Consider the following 14122-nt stretch of genomic DNA (forward strand, 5'->3'; position numbering starts at 1 on the left):
AGTGTCCTCCATGGGGATTTGGTCACTGCTGGGATGTTCTGTGCTCTCTATTTCTGCTGGCTGTGAGGCTGGGAAAGAGGAGTCCAGCAGCACAATTTGGGGAGCATGGGGTCTGCGTCCAGCATTGCCAGCAGCCCCGCAGGAGCTGTCGGATCCAGTTACTGCCATCAGGGAATAGGTGAGCACCTTTCTGACATAGCAATAGACAAATTCTACCCCGAAGTTTCCCATTTGCCTTCAGAGACAGTAAAGGGAAGTGGGAAAAGACAGCTCCAATCTCTAGAAGAGACACAGCTTTCATATCTGCTCTATGGAACAGCCTGAAATGATATGGTTGGAATAAGCAAGATGAGTCCTGGATGTAAATTGCTGGCAGTTTTTTTTCCATAAGAACAGCACAGAAATCCATGGGGGACAGAAATATATAGTGCAGCAAAAGGAACAATTCAAATTCACATGGGAGTTTCTCAGGAGGAATTTTGTGTGAAACACACTGAAGACTTCTCTGGAGTTTAGCAACTCTCACACTTAGTGAGTCATTGGAAACACAGCTCATCATGCTGAACAGCCGAGGCAATTTAGGTATGCATGGCCCCACTTGTGCAATGCTCTGCTGAAGCAGTAATGAGCCAAGGACTGGTCTGAGGGAGCCCAAGTGGGACTTCAGGCAGAAGTTAATGCCATTCATAACAATGAAGACTTAGAAGAGGGCAGGGTTTGGTGTTAATTGAGCTTGCTGCAGAGTGGAAGCACATGAAAGCAGTGAAGTGACTGATATTTGTTGGCTGAGGCCCAACCTAAACAGGGAGGCCACTGGTAATGACTGAGAATCTCTTTGCTGCCACAGAACAAGAGGCAAATTGTAAGTGGTTTGTCAAAAGATGATGGAGAAGGCATGTGAATGTCTCCTCATAACAGAAAACAATAGGCTGCTTGCACAAGGGATCTTAAAACAAAGCCAGATGGGAGGAGGGATGAGAGCCTTGGAATGGAGGTATGGTCAAAGTCTGTAAGCTCCCATTTGGCCAGAAAGGAGCACAGAGTTCGGCAAGAGTTGACAAGCTTTTGCACGGGGCTATAAAGGGTACAGAACTCAAACCATTCCTGAAAGGAAAGGTGGTGAAGTTCATGGAGTACAGGTGGGTAAACCAGAGGACCTACTTATAAAATCTGCATACACTTCATCACAGCAGCGCTTTGGCCACTTGAGGTCAATGCTCCAACCGAAAGATGAACCGAAGTGAACATTCAAGCTAAGCATAATCCCAACAGAGCAGCAAATTTCCTGAGACCTTTTCCATTCCTCCTGCCCCAGACTCACCCATTTCGGCACAGGCTCACTACATTATTGAGCATGTTGCTTGTCAAGTAACACTTCCCCAGGTGTGGGTTGGACATGATGAGGTTCCTCAGAGTGTAACAAGCTGATGTCATGATCTCGCCATAGCTGTTGGTATTTCCAGACTGGAATGACAGGAGACGTGATACATCTGGGAGCACCTGGTGAGCTAAAGAGGTGGAATACTCCAATCAACATTTAAATAAACCCAGCACAGGTGAATGAAATTATTTGTGTTAGCGTTATTCAGTGCAAGAATGCAGTATTATTCCCCAAAGGAGGCACTAATAATGCTTAGCTGGTTTCCAGAACTACAGCGAGGGCCCCTGGAAAGGTAATGATTTTGGACAAGCAAATGCTATCATCTGCACTACATCCTCCCAACCCTGCAGATTCATCACTATCCATTAAGCATACCATCTGCTTGCAAAGGCTGGGAGGGCATGCATTGTGTTAAGCCTGCTTATATCACCTGTCATGGTCTTTTGACCAGAACAAATGACACCATTTGCCCAGTATAGGAGTTTGGCTGAGTCTTATTAAGGGGTTTATAAAGTGAGGTGGGCAGATATTAGGGAGGTAGAAACTAGACATGGTACTGAAATGTACTGTGGTGGAAATGGCTTACCCATGGTTTTGTGCAGGATAGGATGTCGGGACATGTTGCTCAGCAAAGAAGCACCGGACCGGACAACTTCGGAGCTGTTGGACTGCAGGAGCCGTGCAATGCGAGGCAAACCTTTTTCCTTCACCCCAATCAGTTGGCTCATGGCATTGGACATCTAAGAGACAGAACAGCAATGTCTCATGACTCCCAGTGCTGGAAGAATGCACCTGCACCAACGTGCAGGTCTGGACATATATGACCATACTACTAAATAAGCACACCTTCTGCCTTAATCCCACTTACTTTGTCATTTATTCCTCCATAATTCAGCCCCTCATCCTCAATCCTATGGCAGGGACTTCTGTCCTCTTTCTGGACAGGGATCTGAGGGATCTCCTAACTGATATTCTCAACCGATGGAGAAATTTTACCTTTCATGTCCACATTGCCCTTGCTCAGCTCCCTGTCATGCCACAACTAATAGCTGCTTTGGAATAGAAACAGCTAATGACACCTCTAAATAATGAGCTGAAGGACAAAAATACACATCTTGGAACCTGATTTCATGTTTGCTTACGTAAGTCTAGAAGATCTTAGGGCGTAGCCAACGCAGCTGAGCGCTCCTGGACTTTGAAGCACATACCATTAATAAATTGCCCACTTATTAATAGAGTTTGATATGAACTTCTCAGCTACCACGCCACTAGATAGCATCACACTACTGGAGTGACACACATCCATCAGCAGCGTCGGAGGGAACAGGCTGGGAGGTACCCCCTTACGTGGGTGAGACCCAGTGTCCCTCCTGTGTGCCAGGAGACACACGCACTGCGTTACAGATCCATGCAAGTGCAACTGAGATGTATAAAGCTGAGTCTGAGAAGAGGTTCATACTCTGCCTATAACAGCTAGAGGGCTACAGTAAGTTTGGCAAGCTTCTCCTCTGTTTTTCTCTCCTTTAAGTGCCAACAAATGCAGCAATCCACCCCAACTCCAGCTTTGAGATGGAACAAAAACTGTGAAAGAAGACCCAATGTACACCCCGGTCTGTTCCAACCATTCCTATGTTCCAACCAGACTATTCCAGAGGGCTGAACAAGTTATCTCACCATTGTTGGAACAATTCTTTCAATTCCTTTCCCACCCCCCAAGAAGCCACTCTTGACTGATGAAAGCCTTTGTATTTCCATGGACCAAGTAGCTCCATGTCTCTGATTAGCTCTACCCATACTGAGATAACCTCCGTCCCTGTTATTAGCGAGGCAGTTCAGTTAAATTGGAAGGAAAAATCGCAAAGTATTTCACATTGAAAGACTCGTAACCCAAAAGGAAGCCTTGGAACTAAAGCTCCCAGCAGATCGGAGCTGTTAATGCCATCCAGCAAAGCCTCCTGCAGTGAGTCACGCTGTGTTGCTGGGTGCAACGCCCCGCACACGTGACACACCTCTCCTACGTACGAAATAATTACCCCTTTATCTCCCTCGCCATCTTATTTAAATTAGAACTGATGAAGTTTGACACAAACAGACAAGTCGAGGTTTGCCCACGTGAGCGCAGCCTGTGGGGACATGCCCACGGCAGCAACGCTGGGCACCGCAACTCGCCACGCTGCAGCCCCTGCAACGCCCACAGCATCACAGCCTGTGTCACCTTCGTGCTGCCATACTGAGGTGTCTACAGGACATCTGTCTGTGGGGGCAATGTCACGAGCAGTTGTGATGTGACCACGATCCGCAATCCACAGCACAACCCACCCTGTGATTACAGCTGCCTCCCACTCCAAGCACACACGTGGGCGGTGCGCGCACATCCTTTCTCTCTCCTGTAAGTGACGTCTGGCCACATGGGCACATCTGGAGTCAGTGGCGTCTTGCAGGGAGGGCATCACTACCAACAGATGTTGGTGTTACAACCAACAGTGGAAATCATACAATTGTAGAGTCAAGAGAATGGTTTGAGTTGGAAGGGGCCCTTAAAGGCCATGTGGTCCCACTCCCTGCCATGCATGGGGACACCCACAGCCCCAGCGGCGCTCACAGCCCCGCGCCGCCCTCGGGGGGCTGCAGGGATGGGGCAGCACCGCCTCTCTGTGCAGCACCTCACCACCCTGACTGTAAAGAGCTTTTTCCGTATACCCAATCTACATCACCTCTCTTTTAGTTTGAAATCACCTCCCCTTATCCCATCACACAGACCCCGCTATGCAGTCTGCCTCCTTCCTTCTTACAGACCCTTCAGGTACTGAAACCCAGAGGAGCTCCTGGAAAGGCACACAGACTTGGGGTGCACATCCTTGGGGTGCTGACTTTAGCCTCAGCAAGGACTGATCTTCGGCATTTATAAGAGCCTGAGCTGCACCATCAACTGTATAAAGCCCTGCAATACTGCCCTGATGTTGAAGGAGGACATTTCTCCTCCTGACTGCTGCCAGGTGCTGGCACCTTTGGCCACGTGTGCTCAGAGGAGTGCTTACCAGCCCTCGGCTCGCAGTGAGGTTCTGCAGGGCCCCAGCACAAGCCTCCAGGGTGGCATCCTTCTTGCTGTGATCCATCAGGGACAGGTAGGTGCGGATGGCATCCGAGTGGTACAGCCAGCTGGGTCCCTTGGGCTTAAAATCCTCCTCAGGGAGAGGGACGCCATACTCATCATTCTACAAAGGGATGAGAAATCGGAAGCTCACATCCAGCTCCTCACTTGCAGTCCCTGCTGGGAGCTGAGGAGCACATTTCCAAGCCCTCTGCAGCCCTCTTACCTCCATTTTGCCACTCCTGCTGTTGAAGCAGCCTGTGAGAGTTTTGTCCATGTAAACGCTCCGGGCCATGTGGTTGAGTTGGGTGTATTTGTTGGGAACCTCAGCATCCAGGCGGTAGGAGAGGTTGTGCAGGATGCAGATGCAGTTCTCCACAGACTGAAATCACCCCCAGAACAAAAATGCAAGCGTCACATTTGGTAGAAACACAAAGCAGCACTGCGCATAGCTACAAGAGGACATATACCATGCCATAGTTATCTGTTTTAGAAGTTATACTGCATATTTGACAGGGGAAGAGCAGCCACAAAAGAGTCCCGTCCCCTCTCAGGCTTGCTTGGTAGGGTTTGGGAGCTACTCCCAAAACTACAGTTATTAACTATGGGGATGAAGACTTGTAAAGAGCCGTGGAGCAGCAGTGGTACCTTGTCATCAGGTCGGTTAGAAGCCACGCAGTTCTGGGCATAGGTCATGACGGAATCGATCAAGCCAGGGTAGTTTCGCATGGTCTGACGTCCCATGTCTGCAGAACTGAGGTTTCTGAAGAAAGCCACGGCAGAGCAAGTCAGGAGAGAAGGAGGGGAGAGGGTTAGCTGGATTTGCTCTAATCTCTATCAGCAAGAGACCCTGGCTATGGTGCTGGCTGAATTAACTTGCTGGGGTGTTAGGAGATGGAGCAAAGCTCTCACATTGGAGGCCTTCTGTAGGATCACCCTGGTGCTGAGCACTCATGTTGCTCATCTGGATTGATTTCATCTGAGAAAATTCTTCTTAAGGAGTTCTGGATAGAATATATACTCCTAGGGAGAATAACGATCAGCAGTATTTGGCCTTAGAGACCACACAGTGATGTTCTGTAGGCTGACTGCCTCCTTGGAGGCGTGTTTGATAAAACAAAAAGATGGAGTGAAGATTATCTGTTATTCTTGGGAAAAGCAGGAAGATGCAAATGGTTGTGAGAGTGGGTCTGCAAAGGGTCACTATCAATGTTTACATGAGAGATGGGAGCAGACATGCTGAAGAGCAGCAATAGGTCTGACCAATGGGACTGCCCAGGCTGTAATGCATCCCTGAGCACACCGGCAGGCTGCTGCCAGGGCAGGGGAGTTTTTCCACTAGCAGGAAATGATTTTTTGCTATTTTTTTTCCTTCCCTGTTTTATTGGCTTGTAGCTTGCAAATGAAAAACAAAGAGAGGTTGGCAGTCATTGTGAGATATTCACTCCAGGCGTTCCAGAACTGGATTTGATGTTTGCTGTGATTTGCAGCCTCTTCATTAACATGAATTCATCTGCAATCCAGAAATTCTTGAGCAGCAATGGCTTGAGCCCAGGGCAAACCCAAGGCTCCTCTCATCCCCGTGCATGCCACATCCCTATGATGTGGCAGTGCTGTGAGTCAGTGAGTGGGGGCTCCCAGCCCAACCGTCCTGCTCTCCTCCTGCAGCCCCACCGAGCTCCTCACTGCCCTGCACAGCTCACTGCTGGATATCCCTGCGTCCAACTGCAGCACCAAGAGAGTCTGCCTGGAGTTACACTCCATGGAAAACTCCTTTTACACTACCACCATACTCTCCTTCCCTAATTTTAATGACTTATTTTGTAGCAATAGGTTGGGACAGCATTGGGTTGGGACGGTCTTAAAAGTGAAGCACTTTGCAGACACATCACAGTGTGCAGTTGCAGGGGAAGGCTGCCTTTCAGACCCATTTCCCAGCCACAGAGGATGATAGCACTGCGTCTCCAAAGGCCCATGCTGCATTCAACCATTTTGTTTCACAGGCAGATACAGCTCCTGCTGGCTGCATGTCTGGTAAGGGTGCGGTTGGTGCTAAGCTCCCTCGGGGAGAGCTTCAGTTGATGAAAGTACCTAATTATACAGGGTATTTTTTTTCCACTTGTTCCCAGTGAGACAAGGAGCTCGCATCCAAGTGGAGGAGGGCGGTAGGAGAAACAGCAAGTCAGGACGGAGATCCTCTGCAAAAGAGCTCTGGTTTTGGTGTGGAAAAGTGAGCTACGCAGGGCTCAGCCTGCTCCTCCTCTTTGGGGGTGACCCATCTGACAAGCAGGCCAATACACAACGAGCTGCTGGGCCAGGGCTGCCAGGTACAGCCCAGCGCAGAGGGACTGTGCTGTGCTAAAACAGTTATTAAAATGAGTGGGGAAACGTTTGTTTTCCCCACGTAGGGAATTCAGTACGTCCCCGCGTGTCGACTCACCTCAAGCACCCTGTAGCATTGAAGAATACTTCGGGGTCGATGATTTCCCTTGTCCTGTTGCAGCCACCATCAGACCAGCCAGAGAAAGGGATGATAACGCAGTCTGTCAAGACGGGGAGGGCCTCCTGTATCAACTCCTCCTTTAATTCATCAGTGGAGGAGAGGTTCCAGAGCAGACCTAGGAAGGAGATGGAGATAAGCTCAAGTCTCTGCCTATCCCTACAGGAGATGGGCAACAGGAACGCAGTACCACATGGAGATGTGCACCTAAGCATTGTCCCTCCTCCCAGAATTGGTGTTTCCCGTTATTAGGTTGCAGGAGGAAAGCATTTCTCGAGGAATCTTGTGAAGGTTTGCACACAGGACCTCAGGCAGAGCTGAAGGTGACCTGCACCAACAAACCTGGATCAATCCTTCAAGAAAAGATGAGGCACCAACCAGATACCCAAGAGGGGTGCAGGAAGGCAGGGGAGCAGCCCAGCAACCTCAGAGAAACCTGAGATGGACACAACCCCAATGGGCAATTGCAATCTGGGGAAACCCCATGGGACACTGCAGTTGGGTGCAGTGAGACATCGCTATTGGGGACGATCAATGGGGGCACGAGGCTGCTGTTGTCAGTGCTGGGGCTGACACCAGCGCTGGAGCTCTGCGTACCTGTCAGCTGCTTCTGAATTTCGGTGTTCCCCGTCCTCCTCAGGAGGCTCACACACTCCCTTATCCCGTTCTGCCGCCGGGTTTCTATCTTGTTGGTTGGATTCCTGAAGACCAAATTCCGGAGGGCTCCGGCTGCCGCCCGCTGTACGTTCTGGTTTGTGCTGCGGAGCAGCTCAACGAGCTTGGCAATCCCCCCCAGCCGATAGACCTGGACAGGGAAAGATGTGCTGACATCAGAGCGGCGCATGGAGCATCACCAGCAGGACAACTACAGCTGTCAGCGTGATGCAAGGAGTCGGCATGGTGCCTGCTGATGGGGCTGGCGAGGAGACCTGGCAGGGAGGGCAGGCCAGAGCCCACAGGTGGCACCAGGTTATGGCTCAGTCTCCTGAAGTGGATGCCTATGGGTAACAGCCCCAGGAGGAATCCTTGGTTGATGTTAATGTAAACTTTTTCTATCTCCATCGGTTTACATTGGGCAAAAATGTTGCCCTGCCTATACACAGCCATGTACGGCCAGCCATAGTGGTGTAATGACATAACATTCATTATCTTCATCCTGTTATCTGCATCCTGAAATCACAGGACGGTCTGTGATGGTCAGGGAGGTCAGTGGGCCATGCTCAGCATGAAGAGGGACAGGCATGGATGGGGGACCCTGGGAACCCCGACCTCCAGGACACCACACACATGCAGGGGAGGTCTGAAGGCAGAGCACATCCCTTCAGCTGAGCTCTCCAAAGCAACGGGAGCTCCAGCTGAAGGATTCTCCCTGTGCCAGGTCTGCTGGGGAGAGAAGCCACATGGAGCCTCCTCGGACATACAAACCTATTGGTTGGAGATCTGCTGACAATAGAAAATGAATGAGTGCATTTTAAAAAGGAAAAAAAAAAACCCAACAACAACAAAAAAACCCCAAGCGTGCACTGGGATGACTCATCTGCCTGCTCCAACACATCTTTCTGGGAAGTGATGGGACAGGCTCAGTGTTTTCAACGGTAACGAAGGGTGTGGCTGCCCTGCAATTAGTGACTGCAGTGTGGAATGGGGTCCCCACGCTCAGCTCAGCTGCACTGAGGGCACAGGGGCAAATGTGCACACTGTCAGCTCCACTGCTCTGCAGAGCACTGAAATCTGCCTGTGTGCAGGTGCTGCTTCGAGAAGACCACATTGCCATGGCTGCAGACACGTCAGGATGGGCATAAACTGCCTTTGTACCTATCACCAACGAACCCATTGGCTTAATGAGTGGCTGAAATGGCACTGAGCAATGCACAGGGAAGAACACAGTGGGATCTGGGGCAAATTTTGTGTGGTTCTGACACTGAGGTAGCAGAACATTCACGTGGAACCGGGTGCAGTGCCATCCAGAACACCCTGTTGGCCACTAAGAGGTGAAAAACCCACTTAATTCCTCTGTGGACTGATGATGAATGAGGCCCCACCAAGAGAGCCTGCAGATTCTTGCTATTGAGATACACCGATTTTGCCCATCCCATGCGCCATCACACCCAGTAAGCTCTGAAGGAGTTTGCTCACCTCTTGCTTGGCAGACTCATCCTGGAAGCAGGTGTGCTGGAGGTAATAAGCCCCCATGGCCTGGTATTTGTCATCAGAGGAGCACAGGAGCTGTATGGCTTTCTGGATGGTCATCGTGCCACCATCTATCTCGTCACCACATATTCTGTGTCAAAGAGAAAAGCAGCGTTGATTGAGTCCTCAGCCAAATAGGCAACTTTAGTACTGGGAGTTATTAGGAGGGAAAGAAGTACAGAAAGCCAAAAATCACCACATCACATACAAAAACATTGTGCATCCATACTGCATCGCTCAGTGTCAGAAGAAAGATGGTAAGAGAAGAAAAGATACAGCAGGGTTGGCAGGGCTAATGGACAATGGATCCACTCCATCAGCAAAGCAGAAGAGACAAAATCTTGGTTGGTGCCTAATTACAGCTAATGTGGAAGGATTAGGGAAGAGAGAACCAGTGCTCACTGTTGTTCACATAGAAGAATTAGTGGACAAGAATGAAACCATCCATCGGGTTATTAGGACAACCTAAAGGAGGCAGAGGCTTTTCCCACAGCATTTAATCCTTTGATGTGAGATGTGGTGGAAGCAAAAAATGTGAGAGCAGCTGATGGCCTCGGAAGGCGGGCGCAGATCCCTTAGGAAAAGGAGACAGGCAGGTCTGGAGCGATGGGATGGACAACCACTGGGTTCATGAGATGCTGCTAACAGCACTGAGACATCCCGCTCCCAGGGTGTGCTTCGGAGCCTCCGAGCTCCCCAGAAAAGCTGCTCATCATCCCCTGTTAGAAGCAAAGGATCTGCACACGGTCGGGAGGAGGGCTGTGCACCCTTTGGGTTGGAGCAGGAGTAAAACCTTGGGTGTAAACCCCTGAAGATTGGTCCCCCTTGTTAAGGAATATCAAGGTCTTGCTCTCTTTGGCTTGCATTTATTCAGCAGCACTGATGTTTGTTCTTAATGTTCTAACTCTGTGAAGTCAGAAATACGTATGAACTTCCATGCTCTGGAGTGCAACATTCCTGTCTGTGGAACGGCCACACAACGTTCAGATCCACCGTGAGCCAAACCCAGAGCTCCCAGTTGGTTGTTACTGCCCCATTGGTGACAGGATACAAATGGGAAGTGAATGAAACCAAAGTGTGGGAACTTGGCTGGGATGGGTTGTCAACACCAGACAATCCCACAGCCTCTAATAAAAGAGGGTTTTTAATAAGATCTTTAAATGAACCTTATATTTAAGGCATTAAATATTACTGTGAGAGCGCGACGTGACCTTTTTGAGGCACAGGATATGCAGAGCAGTTTTGATTGCTCCAAAGCAATGTAAGAACAAAGCTCCATAAAGAACACCCAGAGAAGCTCACCACCTCCAGGACCTTATTAGATCACTAGATAAAATAATTCCTCCTCACATATAAAAGCTCTCACCTCCCCACAGCACCAACGAACAATCTCCATGATCCTACAGCAAATTTCATGCGGAGTATCAAAAGCCAACAATTATGCTGTGCTCAGAAAGACATTAAGAAAGACTACACGTGAAGCTGCAACCGGTTTAAGTTCCTCATTTAAGCCCCCGTGTAGTCAATGGAGAGAAATAGGTGCACCCAAAGAACAGTCTGCCTCTGTGTGCTCAGCATTTGCCCCAGGACAGGAAGATCTGACCCCGAAGGTATCTCTGCCTCTGCTGATGGAGAGGAATAACAGATGGCAACCTTGGATTGGACATTAGGAGAACCATCTCCAAGGTCAGATGAACATCACTCCATTTCTGCACTAAGAGTAAAGCATCAGTTCGCCATATGCTTTTTCTTCATTCGAACCTCTGCCAGAATTTGGCTCCAAGAGACTTCCATTTCACTCGAGTCAAGGAAATACAGAATTGGAAAGGAGTTTAAACTAGTATCTGTACCCTACGTTCTGTGAGACACAGCAGAGCTGGGATGAGGTCAGGTCCAGCAGGAGTGGCACCAGAGGAACTCCTTTGGGAATGTGACCTGGGCCAGCAGGACAAGGAGGGAGCACACGAGCAGACATACCAGGCCAGGTGCTGTGCAGCCTATGTAATCACAGTGCTGGTGGTGATAAGTCTGTTTTCCAAGCTAAGCAGAACCCTAAACCAGGAGTACTTTCTATGAGAAAGAAGGGTGGCTGCTTTGTTAGTGATTCAAGGAAGGGTATTTCCTACACATCCGCTCCATAAAATGCCCAAGCCCTTCTTCAGCGGGGAAAACTGGGCAGCCAGATCCAGTTCTGCATGGGAAAAGCTCAATTTCCTCTGCTGGCTCACTGACAGGAGAAGATTAGAGTGTGAGCAGCCGGGCTCTCCCACGTGCCTCAGAAGCAGCAGTGATTTCTCCCAGCTGAGAACATGAGCACCCTGGCAAGGCCCATAATACAGGAGGTTGTTCAGCAGTCAAGAACATTCTTAGCCAGATCAACACTATCAGAGCTACAGTCTGTTCCAGTGCAGATTCTTGGAGTAAGGCCATCTCCAGCCTGGGCCAATGCTCCTGGTAGGAAGAGCTCCAAAGGCTGCTCTTCCACAAGAAAGAAGCAATCAGAACAGGGAGACCTCAATTAGCAATGATTCAACAGCAGTCAAATTAGATGATCAGATTCAGGTGAGGAAGAGAAACAAATACTTCAGAGGATCTCTATCACAGAAAGGCAAACTCTCTAGTTTGATACTGATGCCTTTGGGTCACTGTGTGTATTAGCAGATTAGTCTGTGCTAATTGGATCCAAGCCTCCAACCTGACTGCTAAGGCTGCAAGTCCCAGGAGGGGAGGAAGCAAGAAAAGTCTAACAAATGCCACTGTTCATTAACCAAATGAGAGTGAAGCCACTCAAAACCTCGAGTGACCTCAGCACATCCCAGCCCTCCAGAGCCAGGCGGCACTGCAGCAACCCCCGTTTGCTTTGGGTGCAAATGCACCACGCAGACAGCTTCACATCACACAGAGCCAACACTGAAATGGTCATTTTTAGAGGTAGCTTGCCCATATAAGAACAAAACCAAACCAAGATGTCTTCTTATATGGATCTACTTTCATCGTCTGGCACGATGAAAGCAACTCTGGGGAGTTTATGTTTGATACTGATCTCCTTTGGCTTATCCCAGAAGAGAGGAGGTCTATCAGAAAACACCTCTACCACCTTCTCTGACTCTCAATAGCTTTTCTGTGTTTTTACTGTTCAGAATCTTTCCATAGGGACTGAACTTTGCCTGGGGATCCAGGTCATGCATGGTTCCAGGACATACAGCAATTATCCCTGCACCTCATCCATAGCCACCAGCAGCTATCCAATGCCCTTAGCACCAAGTTACGACTCATTTCCAGGTCTCTTGAAAGACCCCAATCCTCTGAGCCTGGTCCCATCTGAACGTGATATCCAAAGCACTAATGGCAACATGCCTGCAAACAGAGCTTAAACAACAGAATAGTTCTCCTGTGCTTCCAGGTCCAGCTGGAGAAGGAGAAAGGCTCAGAGATTTCTGAGATACGTGAAACATCACATCTTTTATTGCTGCTTCTTGTTATCACTGCATGGTGAGCCAGGAGGGTGTGGAAACTTTCTATTGTGAAAGCTGAACACGAAACTGTGCTTGTTATAAAGGCAAAACCTCTGCCTGGAGATCTACTAGAATATGAAGTCCAGAGCCTCCAACAGGGACCTGCTGGCATCTGTTGCCCAGCTAAGCCTTCCTCCTGCACATAGAGGTTAGCAATGGGGTATCTGCAAGCAAACTTCTCCCTTCCCAAAGACCAGGGTACCCAAATCCAGACCAAGCTCTCCAAATGCGGAGTGCTCCATCCAGAGAGGTCCTGCACAGCAGAGAGAGCCCGGATACGGTCCTAACCCATCTCCAGAGGACAACAACACGCTCCAGACCAAGGCTAACTGCACATTTCCAGACACTCCATACAGGCCAAATGGCTTTCCAGATGGATTGTGTGTTCAAAGAGGACAAACCCTGAGCATGCTTCCAGAATTCCAAAGATGACAGCTGACAGCCTCTCCTCGCTGAGCACAGCCAGCAACGCAGCCTCACGCAAGCAGGGGGTGTGCCCCAGCCCCATCAGGTTTACTCAGGGGGCACAGCCCCCGTTGAGCCCAGGACTGAAGCCCTCATTTCCACACCAGAACCAGTTCTGCCAGATGAGCGATGCCCCAAGCCAGGAGAACTGTCTAAATGGAGCCACTCCCCAGCCAGAGGGCATCCAGCACTGCAGAGCATTCCTCCCGCACCAGCAGCCCTCCCTCTCTTCCATAAGCACCATTATTCCATAAGCGACCTTTGCAAAGCAAGGACCGAGTCTGCAACCCGAGGGCTGTGCACTGTGATGCAGGGATGCCCCAAAGAAGCCCTCCTGCATGAGATGAGAGCCCAGCAGACACCTTCCCAGTGCAGGAGCCAACTGCTGTCCTACAATTCATCTCTCTGTTGTCCCTCCCATGACAGTTTCATGCTCTTTAGACAGAAATTCCCTAGGATGAGTTACTTGCCATTTATGGAATGTCTCTGTTTCCCATTCCAGAAGAATTACAAAGCTTCTGGAGAGAGCAAACCAATGCCACCGGTGCTCTGGGTTGGCCAGGGCTGGTTTTGCATGTGTCGGATTGAAGGGAATTTGGCACACAGGAGGACAAGGTTTCCTGACCACACGTTAATTAATGGGCAAGTGACACTTCTTGGCAAACACACTCCAGTGCTCCTTCCCCTGCTCAATGCAAAGTGAAGGAGGTTCAGCAGAGAATTAGCCCAGCATTCCAATGTGAAGGAGGGCACAATGTGGGCACTGCCAACAGCAGGAGGGGATTTTCTCCATAACTACAACACATTTGGGTCAGAAGCTCAACAAATATCCCTGTGGGGTGTGAGCTGCACCAAAGGCAACGATCTCAGTTAAGCAGCCTCACATTGTGTCCTACAGTGAGCAAACTCCCCAGGGCAGCAGAGAAGACAAGAAATGAGCTCAGTAGGTTCCATTTCCTACATGGGAGGTGGGATAAGTC

The 14122-nt window shown here is 49.6% G+C and overlaps 1 protein-coding gene across 1 annotated transcript in view; it reads right to left on the reverse strand.

Annotated features, from left to right (window-relative positions):
• The window catches only part of PKP1 (plakophilin 1), a 35918-nt gene that overhangs the window by 5825 nt on the left and 15971 nt on the right, over window positions 1-14122 (reverse strand). The window contains exons 4-11 of the mRNA XM_419240.8: window positions 9109-9253; window positions 7570-7777; window positions 6913-7090; window positions 5121-5235; window positions 4699-4854; window positions 4420-4596; window positions 1968-2121; window positions 1322-1508 (exon numbers count right to left, since the gene is read on the reverse strand). Coding sequence (XP_419240.3) covers window positions 1322-1508; window positions 1968-2121; window positions 4420-4596; window positions 4699-4854; window positions 5121-5235; window positions 6913-7090; window positions 7570-7777; window positions 9109-9253 — 1320 coding nt within the window. The remainder of the gene's footprint in view (window positions 1-1321; window positions 1509-1967; window positions 2122-4419; window positions 4597-4698; window positions 4855-5120; window positions 5236-6912; window positions 7091-7569; window positions 7778-9108; window positions 9254-14122) is intronic.

Source organism: Gallus gallus, chromosome 26, assembly GCF_016699485.2.
Source record: "Gallus gallus isolate bGalGal1 chromosome 26, bGalGal1.mat.broiler.GRCg7b, whole genome shotgun sequence".
Classification (NCBI taxonomy): domain Eukaryota; kingdom Metazoa; phylum Chordata; class Aves; order Galliformes; family Phasianidae; genus Gallus; species Gallus gallus.